This window comes from Strongylocentrotus purpuratus, unplaced genomic scaffold (genome assembly GCF_000002235.5).
Source record: "Strongylocentrotus purpuratus isolate Spur 01 unplaced genomic scaffold, Spur_5.0 spur5_scaffold_7, whole genome shotgun sequence".
NCBI lineage: Eukaryota > Metazoa > Echinodermata > Echinoidea > Camarodonta > Strongylocentrotidae > Strongylocentrotus > Strongylocentrotus purpuratus.
The window spans coordinates 1,060,001-1,078,178 of record NW_022145613.1 but is presented as its reverse complement, the minus strand read 5'-3'; the positions used below and the strand labels follow the sequence as shown (position 1 = coordinate 1,078,178).

At 33.8% G+C, this 18,178-nt stretch overlaps 1 protein-coding gene across 3 annotated transcripts in view; it reads right to left on the bottom strand.

Moving 5' to 3' along the window:
* Nucleotides 1-343: 343 nt before the first annotated feature.
* LOC115920061 (histone H3.v1-like) overlaps nt 344-18,178 on the bottom strand; it is a 19,695-nt gene continuing 1,860 nt past the window's right edge. Inside the window, exons 2-11 of one of the 3 annotated variants that reach the window (XM_030975011.1) lie at nt 18,160-18,178; nt 14,906-14,944; nt 12,256-12,458; nt 11,520-11,672; nt 11,065-11,300; nt 6,793-6,918; nt 5,876-6,090; nt 2,943-3,061; nt 2,388-2,561; nt 344-1,801 (exon numbers count right to left, since the gene is read on the bottom strand). The exon at nt 18,160-18,178 is cut by the window's right edge and continues 80 nt beyond it. In XM_030975011.1, the coding sequence (XP_030830871.1) occupies nt 1,637-1,801; nt 2,388-2,561; nt 2,943-3,061; nt 5,876-6,090; nt 6,793-6,918; nt 11,065-11,300; nt 11,520-11,672; nt 12,256-12,458; nt 14,906-14,944; nt 18,160-18,178 (1,449 nt within the window). In that variant the 3' untranslated portion in view covers nt 344-1,636. The remainder of the gene's footprint in view (nt 1,802-2,387; nt 2,562-2,942; nt 3,062-5,875; nt 6,091-6,792; nt 6,919-11,064; nt 11,301-11,519; nt 11,673-12,255; nt 12,459-14,905; nt 14,945-18,159) is intronic. The other 2 variants (XM_030975012.1, XM_030975013.1) reach the window with 2 other exon arrangements.

Genomic DNA, 18,178 nt, shown 5'->3' with positions numbered 1-18,178 from the left:
AAAATACAAAGATAAAATTCATACAGCCATATTCATAAACATTAAGTTATATTCTTTCTCACATAAGCAGTCAGATAATGGATAAAAAGTTACAAACTCATCTTACAAAGCATATGGTTTTTGTTACATTTCTTGAGAATTAAAAAAATTACAAAATGATTTAGAGTAAATGCATGATTATTTATTACCTGTAAACAAAGTTTTTAAGTACTGAAATAATCTTTCCCATCATTGGCACTAGGTCTAAATAGGCTACAGGAAATAGAACATATCCCTTCAGGTTAGGAGGGAAATGGAGGAAAAACAGATGCAGAATAGCTCTAAAAGTACACCACTATTATACCCATTTAAGATGATTGCTTGATAAAGGTGCATTATTTGAATTACATTTACAGCTTGATAATAAAGTCTATGAAAGTCAAGTCTACAGAGTAATATTGTATCATTGTGACTTTTAATATCATTAATATCACATTTGCTGGTGACAGCATAGACAATGGTTGCTTTATACAAAATATAGTTTTCATCTATTTTTTCTCATGAGCAATACAATGACCAATTTAATTTACAAGATTATTCGAGGTATATTTTCCTTTATGATTTTTTTTTCTTCTTCTAAATACATTTCGGCATATAAAAACATGGGCCAGAGTACCAATCTGCTTAAATACACATTTATAAATTCTCTTTTTTAATGCTATACAAAATCTGGAAGAAAAGTGACATTTTATTTTCGTAGGAGACCCCTCATTCCATCACCATAGAAACAGGTTGGCAGACATCACACAAAGATAAGAAGCATAAGGATATATTAATTTCTTCATTAAAAAAACATTCTGATTTTGGAAATTAAGGGGACTATTTTTATAAGAGCATCATTTCAAACTCCTATAAATACCAATATTTCAGCTCATTTGTTTTTGTCATAAAATATTTCCAAATGGAAATGCATGATACTTTGACAGGTGACATACACCCTTATGCTACTTACCTTTTTGTTCTAGAAGATGGAGATCATTAGATCACATTCTACTTCAGAGCAACAAAGTCTCTTGAACCGATAAAGATTTATGAGAATTCTAAAGCATGGAGTACTATGTGAAGAAATAATCATAGCAAAGACTTTGGGTGCCTGCTGCATGCATGTATTGCTAAAACTCAAATTGTTTGGCACCTATGGAATAACATTCTGTCTAAGGAACTGTTAAGGAACATAGTTTCTGAACAGATTTATGACAAAAAATGAGTTCTTGGCGGCATGTTTGTGGTTCCCATCCAACCTCTTCATCCTCCCTGCAAAGCTATCATATAAGATCCCATGATCTACATGAGGCCTAACATGAGACATAACATTTAAAGTTACCAAAAGATATGTTGTGTGGACACACACTCGTACATATATAAATCTGAATACAATGTCTAAGAAGCAATGTTCAGGAGTAATTACTACAGGTAGGTGATTTTTTTGTAAACCTTAAAGTCCCATAATATTAAGTTCATGATGTTTTATAAAAAGGGGAGAAGCCAAAGAGCTTTTCTTATGCATCCTAGTATAAGAGATAGAAATGTTGACTATAATCTGCAATAAATACTTTGGGATGTGCACTATAAGAATAAATTTGATATACACTGTCATCTATGGGCTTGTTGCAAACATTTTCTTGGCTGCTTTCTTTTGTAGTTTTTCTCTTGCTTTTTGTTCCTTTTGCTGTGCTTTCTTCTCCTTCTCCACGCAGGCCTTCAGCTCCTTGACTTTCTTCTTGAATGTGTTCTTATCGTTTGTGTTCGTCACACCGATCGTCTGATCATCATAAGAGAAATGAAAGAAAGAACAAGAAGAAATCAGTAGAGGCATTGGTCAAAACGAATTGTAGTTATAATTTCTACCCTGATAACCAAATAAGTCCTTACAATTTATTTGACTTTTTGAAACTACCAGTAATAATATTCTTTATGTTCTTTATGTTAAGAATAACATGAAGCTTGTTATATCTTCATTATCTCAATTTTCAAACAATTTATCTCAATGTATACACAATTTTTTGAGGGAGTGTTACATTATGTTGTTTTTTTTACATTTGTTTTTGTTCACTTATAAGGGTGAACATTAAGTGAAGATCGAAGCAGAGAATATATCTCACTACCTTCATTTATAGCTTTCATGTTTTTTTTATTCAATCTTCATAAACTGTTAAACCTTTACAAAATTCCCCTTTTGTAGAGCCACAAAACAAATGAGTGTATTATATACCAAGTCACAGGATACATGATGCATACAATCTGCTGAGAGTCACAAGAGCATTTATTCAATTAAACCATTCCACCAAGAGTTGATGCCCTTCTGACTCTCAATGAATCTTATTGACCTTTGACCTATGACTACTAACCTTTAACCTTGCCCCGTCTAGCTGTAGCAGCATTTGTCCATTGATAGAGTTAGCTGAGAAATCATTGATGTACTGAGCTAGATTGTTAGCCATCAGCCACTGTGATACATGGGTTGTATTCCAGTCCCACACCGGTCGCTCGTCTATATGATGAGGCTTCTGGGTAGGTTCATCCTGAAGGATTATGGGATTGATTTCAGTTAACGATAGAAGACAATGAAGTCTCAATCAGACATTATTATCAAATTCTTATCTTTTAAATTAACAATTGGTTTCAATGTATCTTCCACGAGGCAACACTTCACAGATATAATTCAAGCATAGTCTTGGCCTTTCAATAGATATATATTTTTTTTAAATTAAAAATTGTATTACTGTATAGCATTAAAAACTGAGAAATATCAGCCCAAAGAGGGAGTTTACAAAAAAATGTTTTAAAAAAGAAAGAAGATTTCTGACCGACCGACCCTAAAGGGCAATACAACATTTCTTTTTTTTAGGCCTTATAGTGACACTTGCCATCAATGTTCTATGTGTGGATGTGATGCTACTGACCTGTGGTGGTGCTGAGATGCTGTATTTGCCTTTCTTCTTCTTCTTTCCTCCTCCAAACTCACCAGGCATACCACCAAGGTTATCTTGTGAATATGCTGAGAACATCTGTCTCTTCTCATCTAAGATAAGGCAATGTTATGACTTTTCATTCATCTTATAATCAACATCTTGCTGAAAACGATTGAATATTGATATTTTTAATGTACAGATTATAATTCCAATGCTATTCTTATGAAATTTCATAAATTCCATAGTTCTATTGAAAGATAATTTCACTAAAATTATTCTCAATATATTGTGCAGATTAAAATATTAACATTACATTTACCTTTTGAAGAAACATAATAATTACGGTATCATCTGTTAGGAGCCAGAGAAGGGCATTAACTCAATTAATTTAACACAGAGTTAACACCCTTCTGGCCCCAAACAGACGAAATAACTAGTAATATCATTCCAACCCAGACTAGTTTCATTAAGATCTATGAATGATTAACTTTGCGATTTTACCAATTTCTAAAATGTATCAACAAGACGAGTCATAGATGAACATGGAGAGCTAAGCGACATGATGATGATGAGCTTGCCACATCATAAGCACACAGCAAGCATAGCAGCAATTTAATGCGATCATGTTAATAACAAAGAGGATGGTACAGGCAAGATGAGCAAGAAATGACATACCAGTAATGAAGATGACATGCATGCATGATACTATCCCATGATACAGACAAAGCCAACGCACAAGATGACATGACAATGTGACATGGATTACAGCAAACGCAAACATTGCTGTAAAGCCTTGCTCAGGTATGACACAGTTTTAATGGTAGTGTTTTTTTTTTAATATGAAGATGTGCCCTGTCATTTATATACACATTTTGTTTTAAAGTGCTGCAGTTTAACACTTCAATCCTTAACAAGCTGTAATGGTAGGGTTGGATGGAACTACATTAGGACAATCCTCGTATTATCAAAGAATATACCTAATCCCAACACAAGTGCGCAAACTAATGCTGCTTTTATAGAATGAACCCAAAACTGTCCCAATTTGACCATTTGAGAGGTAAAGCAACACCTCTTACCGGTATATGCATTAAATGAATCCCTCATGTAGACTATAGGGCACCATTTGAATAATTATAAAATCCCTCTGAACAGAGATTCCATGAAATTTGCCTAGCAAGATGAAAGTATGCTATCCATTTATTTCATCATAAGAGGACAAAGCTCTTGAAATCACCAGTGACTAATATTGGTAATGCAAGAAAGAACCCTTACCTAATGGTTCAATCAAGAGATTTCTCATTTTTGGATGAAAGGAATAATAAATGGTCGCATGAGACACATTTCATATGATTATCATAAGATGGTTGTTTGTTTGCTGTTAATGAGAGAGCTTCATTCATACCTTGCTCCCTCTCATCATCAGATGAAAATGATGACAGAGATGAAGAGGAGGATGACCACGATGAGGAGAGTGAGGATGACGAGGAAAGTTTAGGAGCAGAGCAAGACGGAACACCAACAACACCACCTTTTGGGTTTTTACAGGAATGTTAGCGGAAAGACAGAAGACAGACAGATAGACAGACATGACCAAATACACAATGACAGATAGGTTAATAACGGAAAGGCAGAAAGAGTGATTTATAGTCTTCTACAGTGCCATTTATATTAGTATCTTTGGGGCATATCTTCACCAATCGATTGATGGTGAATCAAATTGCCAGTTCTTCCTCTTTTATCAGCTAGTCTTCCTGAATGATGAGTTAAAGTGAAAGAAAATATCCTTTGTCCACTATCCGAGATGAATAGATAAAATTCATTAGTATCATACTCACTAATTGTGTTAAACAATACTAAATATAAATGGCACTGCAGATATGCAACTTTAAGAAACATGCAGACTAATCAAAACATTATCATCCTTTTTTTCTATCACCAAAATTTTTCACTAAAACTAATTTTCTTTTAAAGTTCTATGTACATGAAACACACATAAATACTGCACTTGCAATAATCATGCACTTTGAGAGCAGGAAAGTTTGGCAGCAATGTGAAAACACAAAGCTAGTTGTTGAAATCATTTAAAGCTTTAATATTTGCACAAAATCTAGGCTTCTGGATCAGCATGAGCAGTTAAGGTTTCTTTTGTCAATGGGAGATTTCATATGCCTGTGGATCTTATCCCAATATATTTGTACAGTTGGATAGTATCAGGTGGTCAAATGATTTGTATTTGATGATGATATCTAGTTACATATAGGTCAAGAGAGACAGAAAATACAGTGGAATGGAGTTGAAAAAGTAATATATTAGAGATACATTTGAAAAGAGAAACTAATACCGGTAATGAGAAATTATGACAATTAGAAGGAGGAAATGGATGTTGTAGAGTTAAATTAAGTTTCTTATCATAAAAAGAAGATAACACGAGAGAGAATTCAGTTACAAAAAAAAATAAAAAAGGAAAGGATATAGGGAGAGAGAAAGTGAGAGAGAGGCAGAGAGAGAGAGAGAGAGAGAGAGAAGGGGGTATAATATGTGATTTAAGAAAATAGAAAAAGGATAGACTGTTCATGGCAGATGTGTTGGTTGATAAAACATTTACTGGAAATTAATTAAAAGAAAGAGAGATTTCACATGGAAACTACTAAAATACAGGCTGAGGAAACATAAAAAAGAACCTGCATAATGAAAGTAGCAAGATTGGCAGATCACAAGAAGTACAGATACAAAAGTTAAAGTAGCAAGGTTTTGTAAGATAGAGCACACTGCACACAAAAAGGAGAGGAAACATGGATTTTAAGAAAATTTGCTTTCAACCAGATCAGAGCACAAAGCAATCTTTAAGAGTTTCCAAGTATTCAGCTGATTACCCACTCCTGGATGCAGAGAGTTAAGAGTAGGTGAAATGCCTTGATACATACCTTGAGGAGCGTACATAGGAGGATCCTCAGAGCTACGACTACCCTGACTAGATAACTCAGGACTCAGCTGCTGATCAAAGGGTACATCTACAGCCCTCTCTTCATGTTTATGCCGGTGGTGGGGGCGAGATGAGACCAGGCTTACCCCTACTCCTTCTGGTGAAGACGATGAAGGGGACGATTCTATATGGGCACTTGTGTTTGGTTGCTGTAACCTGAACCAATCAAACAAGGAATAACGAATCAACTTATCATCCAACTACAGATCTAAGGAGACACACTGATTCAGTGGCTAATATCAGTGAGCTTAATAGCAAGCTTTGAAAAGAAGACAGTGTGCTAGAGCTCTTGACTTCATAATATTAACTTCTTGTATAATTCATATCACATATCTATCAATGTGCTTCCAAAGAGCTTTGGATGATCACCCCTGCTCAGCCTAGCTGCCCAGATGAAGGTACTGAAGCTTCAAGAAATCAATTCCTACTGGTCCCCATTTACTTTACTTGGGTCGAGTGTGGATCAATGTATATGTAGATTGATGTCTTGCCAAAGGATGTTAGTGCTTTGGTAAGGAATTGAACCACACACCTTGTGATCTGCAGTCTTGTGACATATCCACTAGACCACAACACCACTGATTTAGGTATCAATACTTGATTACCAAGTCATAGATAATAGTCATGGATAATAGTCATGAATAATAATCATGGCTAATCTATAACTGAGACCCATCTGTCCAGTGGATATAATAATTGGCTTGAGAGACAGAAGGGCTTCCACTCATATACTCTAACATCCTTCTGGCTCTCACCAGACAATACCAGGTGGTGGTCCCAAGTGTAAAGAATCATCTTTGATTGAGAGGATGAGAGACCCTCTAACTCTACCTGGTGATAATAAGAGCACTGACTTACCTCAAGATAGGCATAGCTGGTGGAAGGCCTGATGATGATGATGTTGCCGTAGTGACGGGTACAGGGACAGGAGATGGTGGACTCTGGTAACCTGAGGCTATGTGGTCTGTACTGTTATCTGGTTCTCTGTACACAGTCAAAGAAAAGGGGAAAATATTAAATTAGAACATCTTCTTTAATATACATGATATATATCGCCATGGTTACATAAATGAGGGAACATTGAGCTTGTAAAAGGAACATGGCATATACCTGTGGGACAAACAAAACAACATCTGGAGCAAAGAATTAATTTTAGGAGGGATGCAGAGTTCAGAATTGGTCAAACAAAAACAAATAGCAATGCTTTACTTTAAATGATATATGTTCAGCTTCATATACAATTTCTCAAATAGGTTAATTAGTAAATGAATATGACTACACAAAATGATAAAAGGAATAAATATGTTTGAACACAAACCAAAGTCTATTTCTTTAGAATAAATAATGAGTACTGCTACAACTGGAAGGGATACACTCTAGCATGAAGCATAAATACAAGCAATTAACTGCTCAACATGTATATAACATCTACAAAGTCTTAACAGGATAGATAACAGCAGTTATAACAGGAAAGTATGAAATGTTGATTTCTTCAACATTGTCGTCAAGCCTAGTAAACTATGCTAGAAGCGAGATAACTATTTACAACTAAATCCTTTGTAATATATGCTAAAAAGTATATTAAGTTACAAAATCATTATGAGCTTATAAATTGCATTCACCTGGGAGAACTACTTGATATGATTGTGATAATTCATCTGTCTTTTTTCTCATATTACATTTTTACGTTATTTGTTTTTGTTCCTTTTGAACAAAATAACACTAATCAGAGCAAAGCATCTCCAAGAACTTGAGAAAGCAAAAACCAATATCTCTATCTTGTATAATAAAGTAACCTTTAAGAAACAGAGATGAGTCTAAATCTAATTATACATAACACTGAAACATTACTTCAAATACTTAACATGAAGTATATAAAAAGACTTTGATTTTTTATATATGCATAAAAATATGACAAAAGAGCAAAAAGGGGAAATAAAACAACACAGGATTATAGCTTTGCAACCATATAAAGGTACATGTTTTTACTTTATAAACAGCTGATGATACAGCTCTCTTTGTAGGAGACACTTTTATTCACAGCAGTCATGCATGAATAATATCTTAAATGATCTAGTATCTTTAGGGAATAAATACGCAAATTGGCAAAGCAATGTGGAATAGCGGCAGCAGGATACACTGACTTAATAAAGGTCAACAAACTTACGGGAAATAGTGTCGGCTAAATTCAGAGTGGAGATAAATAGTGGATGCAAAGTTTATTGTTTTGATTAATATATGATGAAAGTGAAGAGGTATATGTTATATATTGTGGCTAATCTTATAACATACACATGACATCTGGGATAAAGGGATCAAGAGATGATAAAATCTGTGTTAATTCCCCTTACAAAATACAATAAATCATTAGTATACAATACTGACATGAGTAACACACAAGTGACTCCTAACTGTAATATAAACACATATAAAAAGACTGCAAATTTATCTATAGTCTACCACATATGATTATAATAACGATTAGATTCTTGAAAAGTGCCTGAACATCAGCCACGCTGTGGCAACCAAGGCGCTTTAAAATTATTCCGGCTTTCCGGCTTTCACTTGTGCAATCACAATCTTCCCTGGGTAAAAAGAGACAATTGCACAAAAAATGCCTTGTCTATCTGATTTGTCTAATTTTTGGCATTATAAAACTTACCCACCATTTACATGACTTCTTAAATTGTTATCGTATATATATATATATATATATATATATATATCATAAATCCTAGTTAGGGGCATGTTTACATATCAAACTTAAAAACAACATTCAAACTCGCACAATACACAAAGACATTATATTATAGAGAAGACACACAGTAATACATGTACATGGACCATCATACATTCTAGAGTTCTAGTTCTGAAAAGTTCAAATATCTACATTATAAGTTGTGCCTTCCCACTCAACTTTCAAATGAAAGAATATTTACTTTTCACGCTAATAAGAGTAATAATTGAATACTTGTGCTTAAAGTTAGATTATATTTAGTATATCATACTACCCCCTTTTGATAAACAAAACTACTACAACAGCAATTACATGTACTATGACAACTACTGTGACTACTACTACTTCTATTACTACTAATACCACTAATACTACTACTACAACTCCTGTTTTTATTGTAATTATCATAAGAGCTACTTACTCTACCTTTTTAAAATTTAATATTTACATTTTCTATCATATTTTTGTTAAGTTTTAATTCATTGATTTATTTGTGTTGTAAAGCGCTTTGATCAGTTCTAAATTGGATATAGCGCTATGAAAAAAACAATTTATTATTAGCATTATTATTATTTCTTCTTATTTTTCTAACTCATTTGTTTCTAGCATCCTGGATCAATCTTTATTTATGTTCTTGACTTTATCATACTACACCCTCTTAGACTATTAATTTCTACTATTTTTCATATTTTATAATTATCCTTTCTTAGCAATATTCATCTTACTACTGTTTTTTAATTCAACCCTAGGTGTGATATCCTAATTTTAATATTACTAACACTATACACTGTATACACCATATACAGCACCATACAAAACACAAAACATACACTGTACTAGATACATCTAGGTACACACTACAAGACAGAGAACATGCATTCCTATAATACTGACATCATATATACATGTAAGTTTATATTTGGTCACTCTGCACTGAACTGCATATTTTCCATGATTTAGAATCAGTTGTTCTTGGGTTAATCAGTGTTGCTGCTCTATCAGAAACACCTTGCTCCAATATTTGAATTATAGTCGTTGATAAGAGAAGGTTCAAAATAAAGAAATGATTTCCTGACCCTTTAAAAGTACTAATCAATAAGACAATGCAGTTTAAAGTAATTCTCTCCATTTTTAAATTCTTTCCATGAGGGTGAATTCAGCACAAATCCATTTTTAAAAACAAAGTTAAAAGAATAATGAAAAGCTTTAAGGAGGAAGAAATTATCATTGTCTTTAACATAAAGATGGAAATGGATGTATAAACACAACCTTTCATTATTTTTCTTTTAACTTGCTTTCTATGTCTATTCAGCGTGATAGGAGGCGCGATAGCTCAGTCGGTATAGCAGTGGTCTCGTATTCCGGGGACCCGGGTTCAAAACCAAGCTGATGCGCTAGTGCCCTTTGGTAAGGCATTCATCCTCATTACCAGGTCCCTCGGAGAGGACCTAAAGCCGTTGACCGTCTGGTTGCTTACTTACAAGCATTTATGCTTTCTTAGCAGTCAGGTAAAATAACCACCACCAAAAATTGTCTAGATATGTCTGGATTATTACTGCCGATAACATTTTTAATTTATCTGAATGATATCTGACCCATTTCTGTCACATCATTTCCATCATTAGAGCAAGGTATTTTGATATTATCTTTGTTTGAGGTAATGCTTATTTCTACAATCTTTTTATTCAGCTTTCACAAGACACAAAGTGCGCACATCCATTTTGCTGATTTTCTTTTACCTTCTTATCCATGGGTTGTAGTAGATTCTGTACAAATTGTTACATAACAGGATCGAAAAAATACACAGATACAAAGAAAGAGCATTTAACAAACAAGAGCTTTAGACATGAACAGAGATTACAGGAGCTAGGTGTTAATTCATATTACCAGAGCATCGATATGTTTATTGAAAGAAAAGTGTTTTACATACAGGGTAGAGAAATGAATGAGCCAAAGAATACATACATGGATATACATTGTGAGTGGCATTGGCAGTGTGATGGGAAATCATTATGCCATAAAGCTTTAAAAGTTTATCTTTAGATCATTTTTGAATAGCAATTATAACGAAAATGAGCATCAAGGCAAAATACCTTTGGGAATATAATTACAAATATTAGAAATAAATGGTTTGAAATTATTGGTAATGCAAAGAGACAGCTATAAAGGAATGTAAGACAAACATAGAAATGAGATTATAAAATAGTGCTATAAAATAACCACAATATTAGTATATGAACCACGTGACAATGAATACAGACTTATAGAAAGAATCTTGAATCTAGAATGAAGAACAAATGAATTGAATCACTGAAATCCTTACAAACATATTTATGAATAACATGGGAAAAGTTTAGAGACATTTCATTGCTACGAGGATAGAATGGACTCACTTTTCTGACACTTGAGGGCGTCCCATCTTTGGTGACCTTGGAGGTGAACTCTGACCTTCGTCTCTGAACCTGCCAAGCTTCGGAGAGGCCGGTTGATTACGTAATACCTCGCTGGGTTTGGTAGTACCAGGGGGCATTGTGGGAAGGACACGTACCATCTGCGTACGTTCCATTGGCTGAGGTTTCTTTGCTATGATTGGTGGGCTTTCTTTCGTAGGTACAAGTTCATCCATTAACTGATTGGATAAAAACACAAATCATATCAAGATAGCATATAGAATATTTGTTTTACACATCACCTCTATACTGGAATGCGCCCTGTCTGTAGAACCGACATTAGTACAATTAACACTAACACTATATCATATCAACACCCAACTCTGCATTTGATAATGCCTTCTCTACAACCATCATTATTGCAATTAACACTAACACCTTATCATGTAAGCACCCACCTCTGAACTGGATTGAGCCCTGTCTCGTAGATGTGAGAGTGAAGGTCTACTTCTCCTGGCCAATTGGCTGTCAGCGCTGGTTACCAAGGAGATCTTCGACCTCTCTACGCTCGTATCGAGACGCGATGAGTCGGGCATCAAGGCATTAAACACCTGGGTGTGGAAGACAAATTAAAAACATCAAATCAAACTCTAACAACCTTCTGAAAAAATGACTTACATCTTTTACTCAGAATCTGCTAACAAAAATTGTTTCACATAACTACAATTCTTCTTTTACTTTGTCATACTATAAATGACAAGACGTCTTTCAATGTGTTAGAGTTTATTCAGATCTTTGAGTCTTGATCTGATATTATATTTTTAAAGAGGACTACAGTTTGCCAGAAACTGAATCTCTCTAGACTTCTAAATTTAATTAATATTATGTATTATGCCACATCGACTTATTAAACCTGTGTGAAATATGTTGACCAAGGCCTTCAATTACATGTGCTGTTAGTAAACTAAGGAGGTAAAGGGTTCACAAAGATGAGATCAAGGATTAGAAAACAGGTCTCAGTAATAGAAGACCAGAAACTGAACCACTTGACCACCAATTCACATCTTCCTTGTTGACTGAAAAACCTTCTTTACTGAATTGATCAACAGCTGTCTTTGTCCACTTAATGGTGCTTTTATCATTACCTCTTATTTTATAAATTAAACAAGGTCTGTGTCTTCTACGCAAACTAACCTCATAGGCCATTTCACTACCTAGTCCTTCCGTCTCCTCCTCCTCCTTTTCTTCTTCCTCTTCTTCATCGTCATCTGGTAACCCTGAGATATGATACGTTCCCTCCGTCCCTGAAAGATCACTGTCCGATTCATTATCTGATTGATCATCGTCATCGTCGTGTTCCTGAACACGAGACGAGGGTGGAGCTGACTGGAGGGGAGCTGATCAGAGAGAGAGAGGTAAGAAGAGAACAGACCTTAGATCATCAGGAGGGTACGTAACCATGGTAATGAGTTCAATGGATGAGACAGGCAACATACACTACATAATTCCACATATGGTTTAATAAAGGAACCCGTACCTGGCTGAATTCATGAGAATATTGAAAACATCTGGAAAAAGAAGTTACAAGCAAGTGAAAATTCTAATAGCAAAAATAGAAACAGTCCAAGTTAACAGGCCAGATGAGGGGGGGGGGGGTGGATCTCAAAATATTGAATACTTTTCCTGGCATTTCATGAAACCTTATGAAAAGTTTCCAACTATAAGTTAAGTAACAGTTTTACATGATATTATGTGAATCCTTTTCCATTTTTGAAACTACATAGCTAAATGTGATTTAGAGAAGGTAGTTAAACTCTCTTTCTACATATATTCTAAACAACTCTAAGACAATATATGGTCTGCTGAGAAATAAAAGGGTTTAATTTTGATCCTTTTACACAGAGTCAGCATCCTTCATGCTCTCTACAGATATAAGATAATTTATCTGATAAGAGATTGACTTTAATTAAAATCAACAATGTACCTGTGTGCCCTGCATACTACCTCTGAACATATTTTCCTTTAAAGGAGCTACACAAAGAAAATTCACTAACAACTCATAATTAGAACAAATTACATATGGATGTAAAGATTTTCTCTTGAAAAACACGAATAATTTGCTGAGAAATCATTAGATATTATGGAAAGGAGGCGTAAAATGCAATTTTTCAAGACTCTTCTTAGACCCCCAAACGCCCCTGAACGTAAGCCAAACACACAAGCATAGCGAGCTCTGAATAGTGACGTCACACACTGGACAAACAAGCTCAGTGCCGTGTAGCAGTATGCAGCTAGCCAGCCGTGTCCCGTATGTGACGTCACAAATATTGACGCTCTACAAAGGACCGCTGAAGGCAGAAAACCTGGATCTCAAAACTAACATTTTTGAGAGTTGATTACTGCGGGCCCCAAACATATTTTGAAGAGAAGAGTTGTTGTATTTGATCGGTAAGGCTTTCCCTTCACAATGATACGAGTTTTGCATCAATTCAAAACACTTTTGATTCTTCGTGTGACTACTTTAAAACCCATTATGTCAACAAAATACATGTGAACTTTCCTATTAAACCAATGAAACTAGATATCCACCTCCTGTGTTATAATAACACTGCAAAACTACTTGACATCAGGGGAGGTTTCTCAATACTAACTGTAAATATAACAGGTTATCTTCACACACTATCAACAAGAAATACCGTGTCTTCTGTTACCTATTTGTTAATTTCACAAACAACATACTGGTAGATGGGTTATTTTCTACTCCATATCTACGTGTTTTCAAATTCTCTTTAAGTGTCATTTCTTCTGTGGTCTAAATATATAATTACAAAGTTGTCATATTCAATAATATTTTGATCTCTACCTACTGGCTAAGTAGTATTAATTAATCAAATAATTCCAAGACAGCCCCAATTATTTTTCTTTCTTGAGTGATGAAAAAAAAGCAACAAGACAAATGAAGCAAAGTTGAAAGAATATCCTTGCTGAACAGCCCTGTATATGACTTTGAAACTAACAAAAGTAAAGCATTGAGCTGTGATTTATGTCCATAAATATTCTGCAAATTCAACATAAAACACATACCTATAGTGTGTGACATGCTACATGTAACAAGATAACAACTGATGAATACATGAATATATCAAAATTAAAATAAACATAAATGATTGGACTGGGTCACTGGGGTATGTGGGTACATGGGAGGCAAATAGGAGTCTGGTAGGAGAATATTGTACGTTGATTTTCTGTTTAAAAAAAAAACTTGTAACACATCTTTCAACCCAACCCTTTTGATGGAACTAGTAAATTAGTATTAACTTATCACTTACTCTGATAAAAGGCTACATCAATAAGTAGGCCTTTAAAAGTTTAGTTAAATGATGCATCTCTGACTTACTAATCAAATCTTTGACATCCAGAAATTGTGCAATAACTTAAATCCCTAGATTTTGTAAATGGGTATTGATGTATTCATTCTAACCTATTCCACATTTTTTCAATATTATACAACAAGGCCCTGTTACTGTGAAGGGATTTTAGACTCAGAGTGTATACCATTTATATAATTTAATATGTTTGTTATAGAAAAATGTATGACATCTAACAATTTGTTGGAAAAAGGATTTGATGTACAAATAGGGCAATGTGCAATGGAGGTTGAAAGATTCCTACAAACATGCAAACTAAACATCAACCAAGTCAAGTCATTCCACGATCATTCCACCTTCATAGGTCCAAATCAAGACACACATGCCATGCATTGGAACTGGTTGGATCAAGTCAATAGCTTATGACTCGATCAGCTAGTCATCTTGACTCGTCTATTACACTTTTAGCTTCTTACCACAAATAAGATGGCCCATGTCGAAGTCCCATTCAAAGTCTGTTTATTTATGAATTACATAACAAGTGTTAATCAGGAGGAGGATGATGATGATGAGATATATATCATGATTCAAAATGGAGGAGAAATATGGTGAAATGAGAGAGAGAGAGAGAGAGAGAGAGAGAGAGAGAGAGAGAGAGAGAGAGAGAGTCAGAGAGAGACAGAGAGAGAGAGACAGAGATAGAGAGAGTCAGAGAGAGACAGAGAAAGAGAGAGAAAGAGAGAGGGAAGATGAACTTATAATAATTAACTTGCAGAAGAAGAAGAAAAGAGATTAGAGGAATGTTTTCAGAACATCCGAGGAAAAAGATTCAATTAAACAAAAGGATGAAAAAGAAATAGAGATGAAAATAATTAATCATTATAAGAATGAAAGAAAAAAAATAAAATGAGATAGATGTAGATATAGAATGATATAAGAATATGAAATAGCAATATACAAGCAATGTGGCATTATCAGGTGAAGACAAATGTAACTATTTTAACATTTTAAAGTTTTTCATTAACAAATGTTGAATCACCCATGTATTTGTTTCATAATGTTATATATTAGCAAGACATTTTGAAAGTTTTAAAGCAAAGGTTTATTATTGGTGTGTTAAAGCAAAATTTTGCTACTTTTTAAATTTTGTTTGGTAAAAAATTGTTGTGCAATTGTTTAACATGAGTGGAAAAAGCAACATGAAACTGATATATACTACACTTCATGTTTAGATCCCTTGTTGACCATACATTGCGAGACAAACGAATGTCACTAGCGATATTATTTTCGATACTATATCAGCAATGAATAATATATTTAGCATTCCTGTATATTCTTTGCTATTTACTGCATATCCCAAGTGAATACTTGAGGAATGATTTGGCTTCATTGCATTTTAAATCTCTAATAGTACCGTTAAAATAGAAAGAAATAAAAGAAAGCATATGTATGAAGTAGTTTGCAGTATGTAAGAGTTAGATTTGCTTTATCAATGTAAAAAACAGTAGAAACAATAGGATGTGTTATGAAAAAGCCATTAAAACAATGAGTCAAAAGCTATTTAGTACAGAACAAAATACATGAATTGAAAAGACAAATTCAGAAGGAAGAGCGTTGTACATGAATTGACAAAGTAAACAACGGCATAGGACAGAGATATATTGCAATTGAGAAAATAGATATAGAGATAGATGAAAAGTAGATGAATGAGGTTTGTGATAAGTGGACATATATTCAACAATAAGATATTAAATATATTAATATGAATGTCATCAAAACATAAAGTTACATGTATTTCACCAATATATCAACCAAACAAAAAAATAATGTATTCTTGACTATAAGCATGTATGTTATGTTAACTGTATTTAAATTATATATCAGTATTGTGACTATCGTTTCTTCAAGATATTTGACTCTTGAAAAAATTGAGAAAAATTAGTCTCTTGTTTCACATGGTAATAGTCATGATTGCTTATTAAATAATGTATTTAAAAATCTGAAAATGATTCTGATATGAAATGTATTAATAACACGACATTAAACATGATACTGTATACATGGTAGAGTATACATAAGGATACTGGACAGCAACAAACATCTTCCTTCAAATACAATGAACAAGGCGATACAAAATAAACATATAACAAACATTGTTTAATAAAATCAACATTATGATGGAAGCAGTTTAAAGAAAAGCAAAGCAGAGCAGAGGTAGAAAACAGCTTTTGTTTGACAGACAGATGGCGATGGAATAATTAAATAATAAATAGTTGATTTAATGACATGTTAGTTGAAAGAGAGAAAGCTTTTTGTTGTCATTTTTGTTCTGTTATAGTCCCTTTGCTATTGCTGTCATGTTGCATTCTGTGTCTTTAGATTCTCTACATGTTCTTTCATCTTTATATCTTGAATGTTTTTTATTATTTTAAGAAGGGGAAGGGATACATTTCGGAAGACTAAAATTATCAAAACAAACTCTAAGCACTTATCTGGTATCAATGTTGTAGTACAAATCTCAAATGACAGGTATCAACCAAAAACAAAAACAAAAAAGTTTTAAAAGATTTCCTTCACCTCAATTTTAAGTTGACTTAAACCTCTCTAGATTCTTCTTAGTCATGATGGTGCATTGTAACACACAAAAAACTTTTCAATCATCATTTATACAATTTATGATAGCAGGAACTGCTAATGTTTGTGCATGTATCCTCACTGATATTGAAGTAATATTGAGTCTAGGGCATGCAAAAAGGTACATGAACTGAACTCGATATTACTCTAATTGGTTTTTTAATAATTCATTTAATACGTAAATTGTTCAGTTCCTTTATCCACCTCAATCCTATTTTCGTTAACTCTATAAAAGGTATTCAATAACAAAGTAATGACTTAGGAATTCAGGACTGTGCAGGGGAATTAAGTTCATTTATAAGAGCAAGAAAGAAGTTAGTCAAGCAAGGAGCAGTTATATAGTGCAAGAAGAGCTTAAATGCATCAGGCTTGAAATAAGGAAAATGCGAATGCAGGGAAGTAAACTAATTCTATGTTTAGACATTCCCTCACAAGTAGGAATCTTTCCTAGTTTATTAGTAGCATCAAGAAATCTTTTTATCCTCTACATCTCTAAAATCCATGTCTAATTCACCTAAATTTAAGTAACCATGTTATCAACCATTTTAATCAAAAACTCATATTTTAACTATCCGATTTCCACAGTACCAAAAGTACCATTTGTATCAAACTATTTTTTAGAAAACTTTAAAGAATGTCATTGACTATAAACTGTGTTCATTACAGAAGAGAGGATAATGCATTTTTCAATAGCTGAACTATATTTAAAAATAGTAGTATTTTAAGGAGCAAAGATTAGAGAAAGATGCGCTTTGGTTAAAAAGAGTTAGACAAGAGTTCAAGAGCAGTTAGTAGGAGAATACACTGGCTGATTCACATTAATTTGATTCTAAGTATTAATTTTCAAATTTTCCAAGGTTGGTCATTTAAAGTCCACACCAATTCTCCTTTCCCATTGCCTTTAAAGTGAAGAGCATTAATACATGAATTTGATGAGCTAAACTGGGTCACAGCTCGGTGTCGACCCTGAGCTAGATATGTGTGAATACAGCCAAGATTCAAGGTTAGTAGTTTAGAATCAGAGTTGGTTAGTTCGTGATCAGAGCTGAAAATGAAGAAGCTTGCTCAGTTAGGAGAGTTTATTTCCATGGCATACCTTCTGATGTTTCATCTAC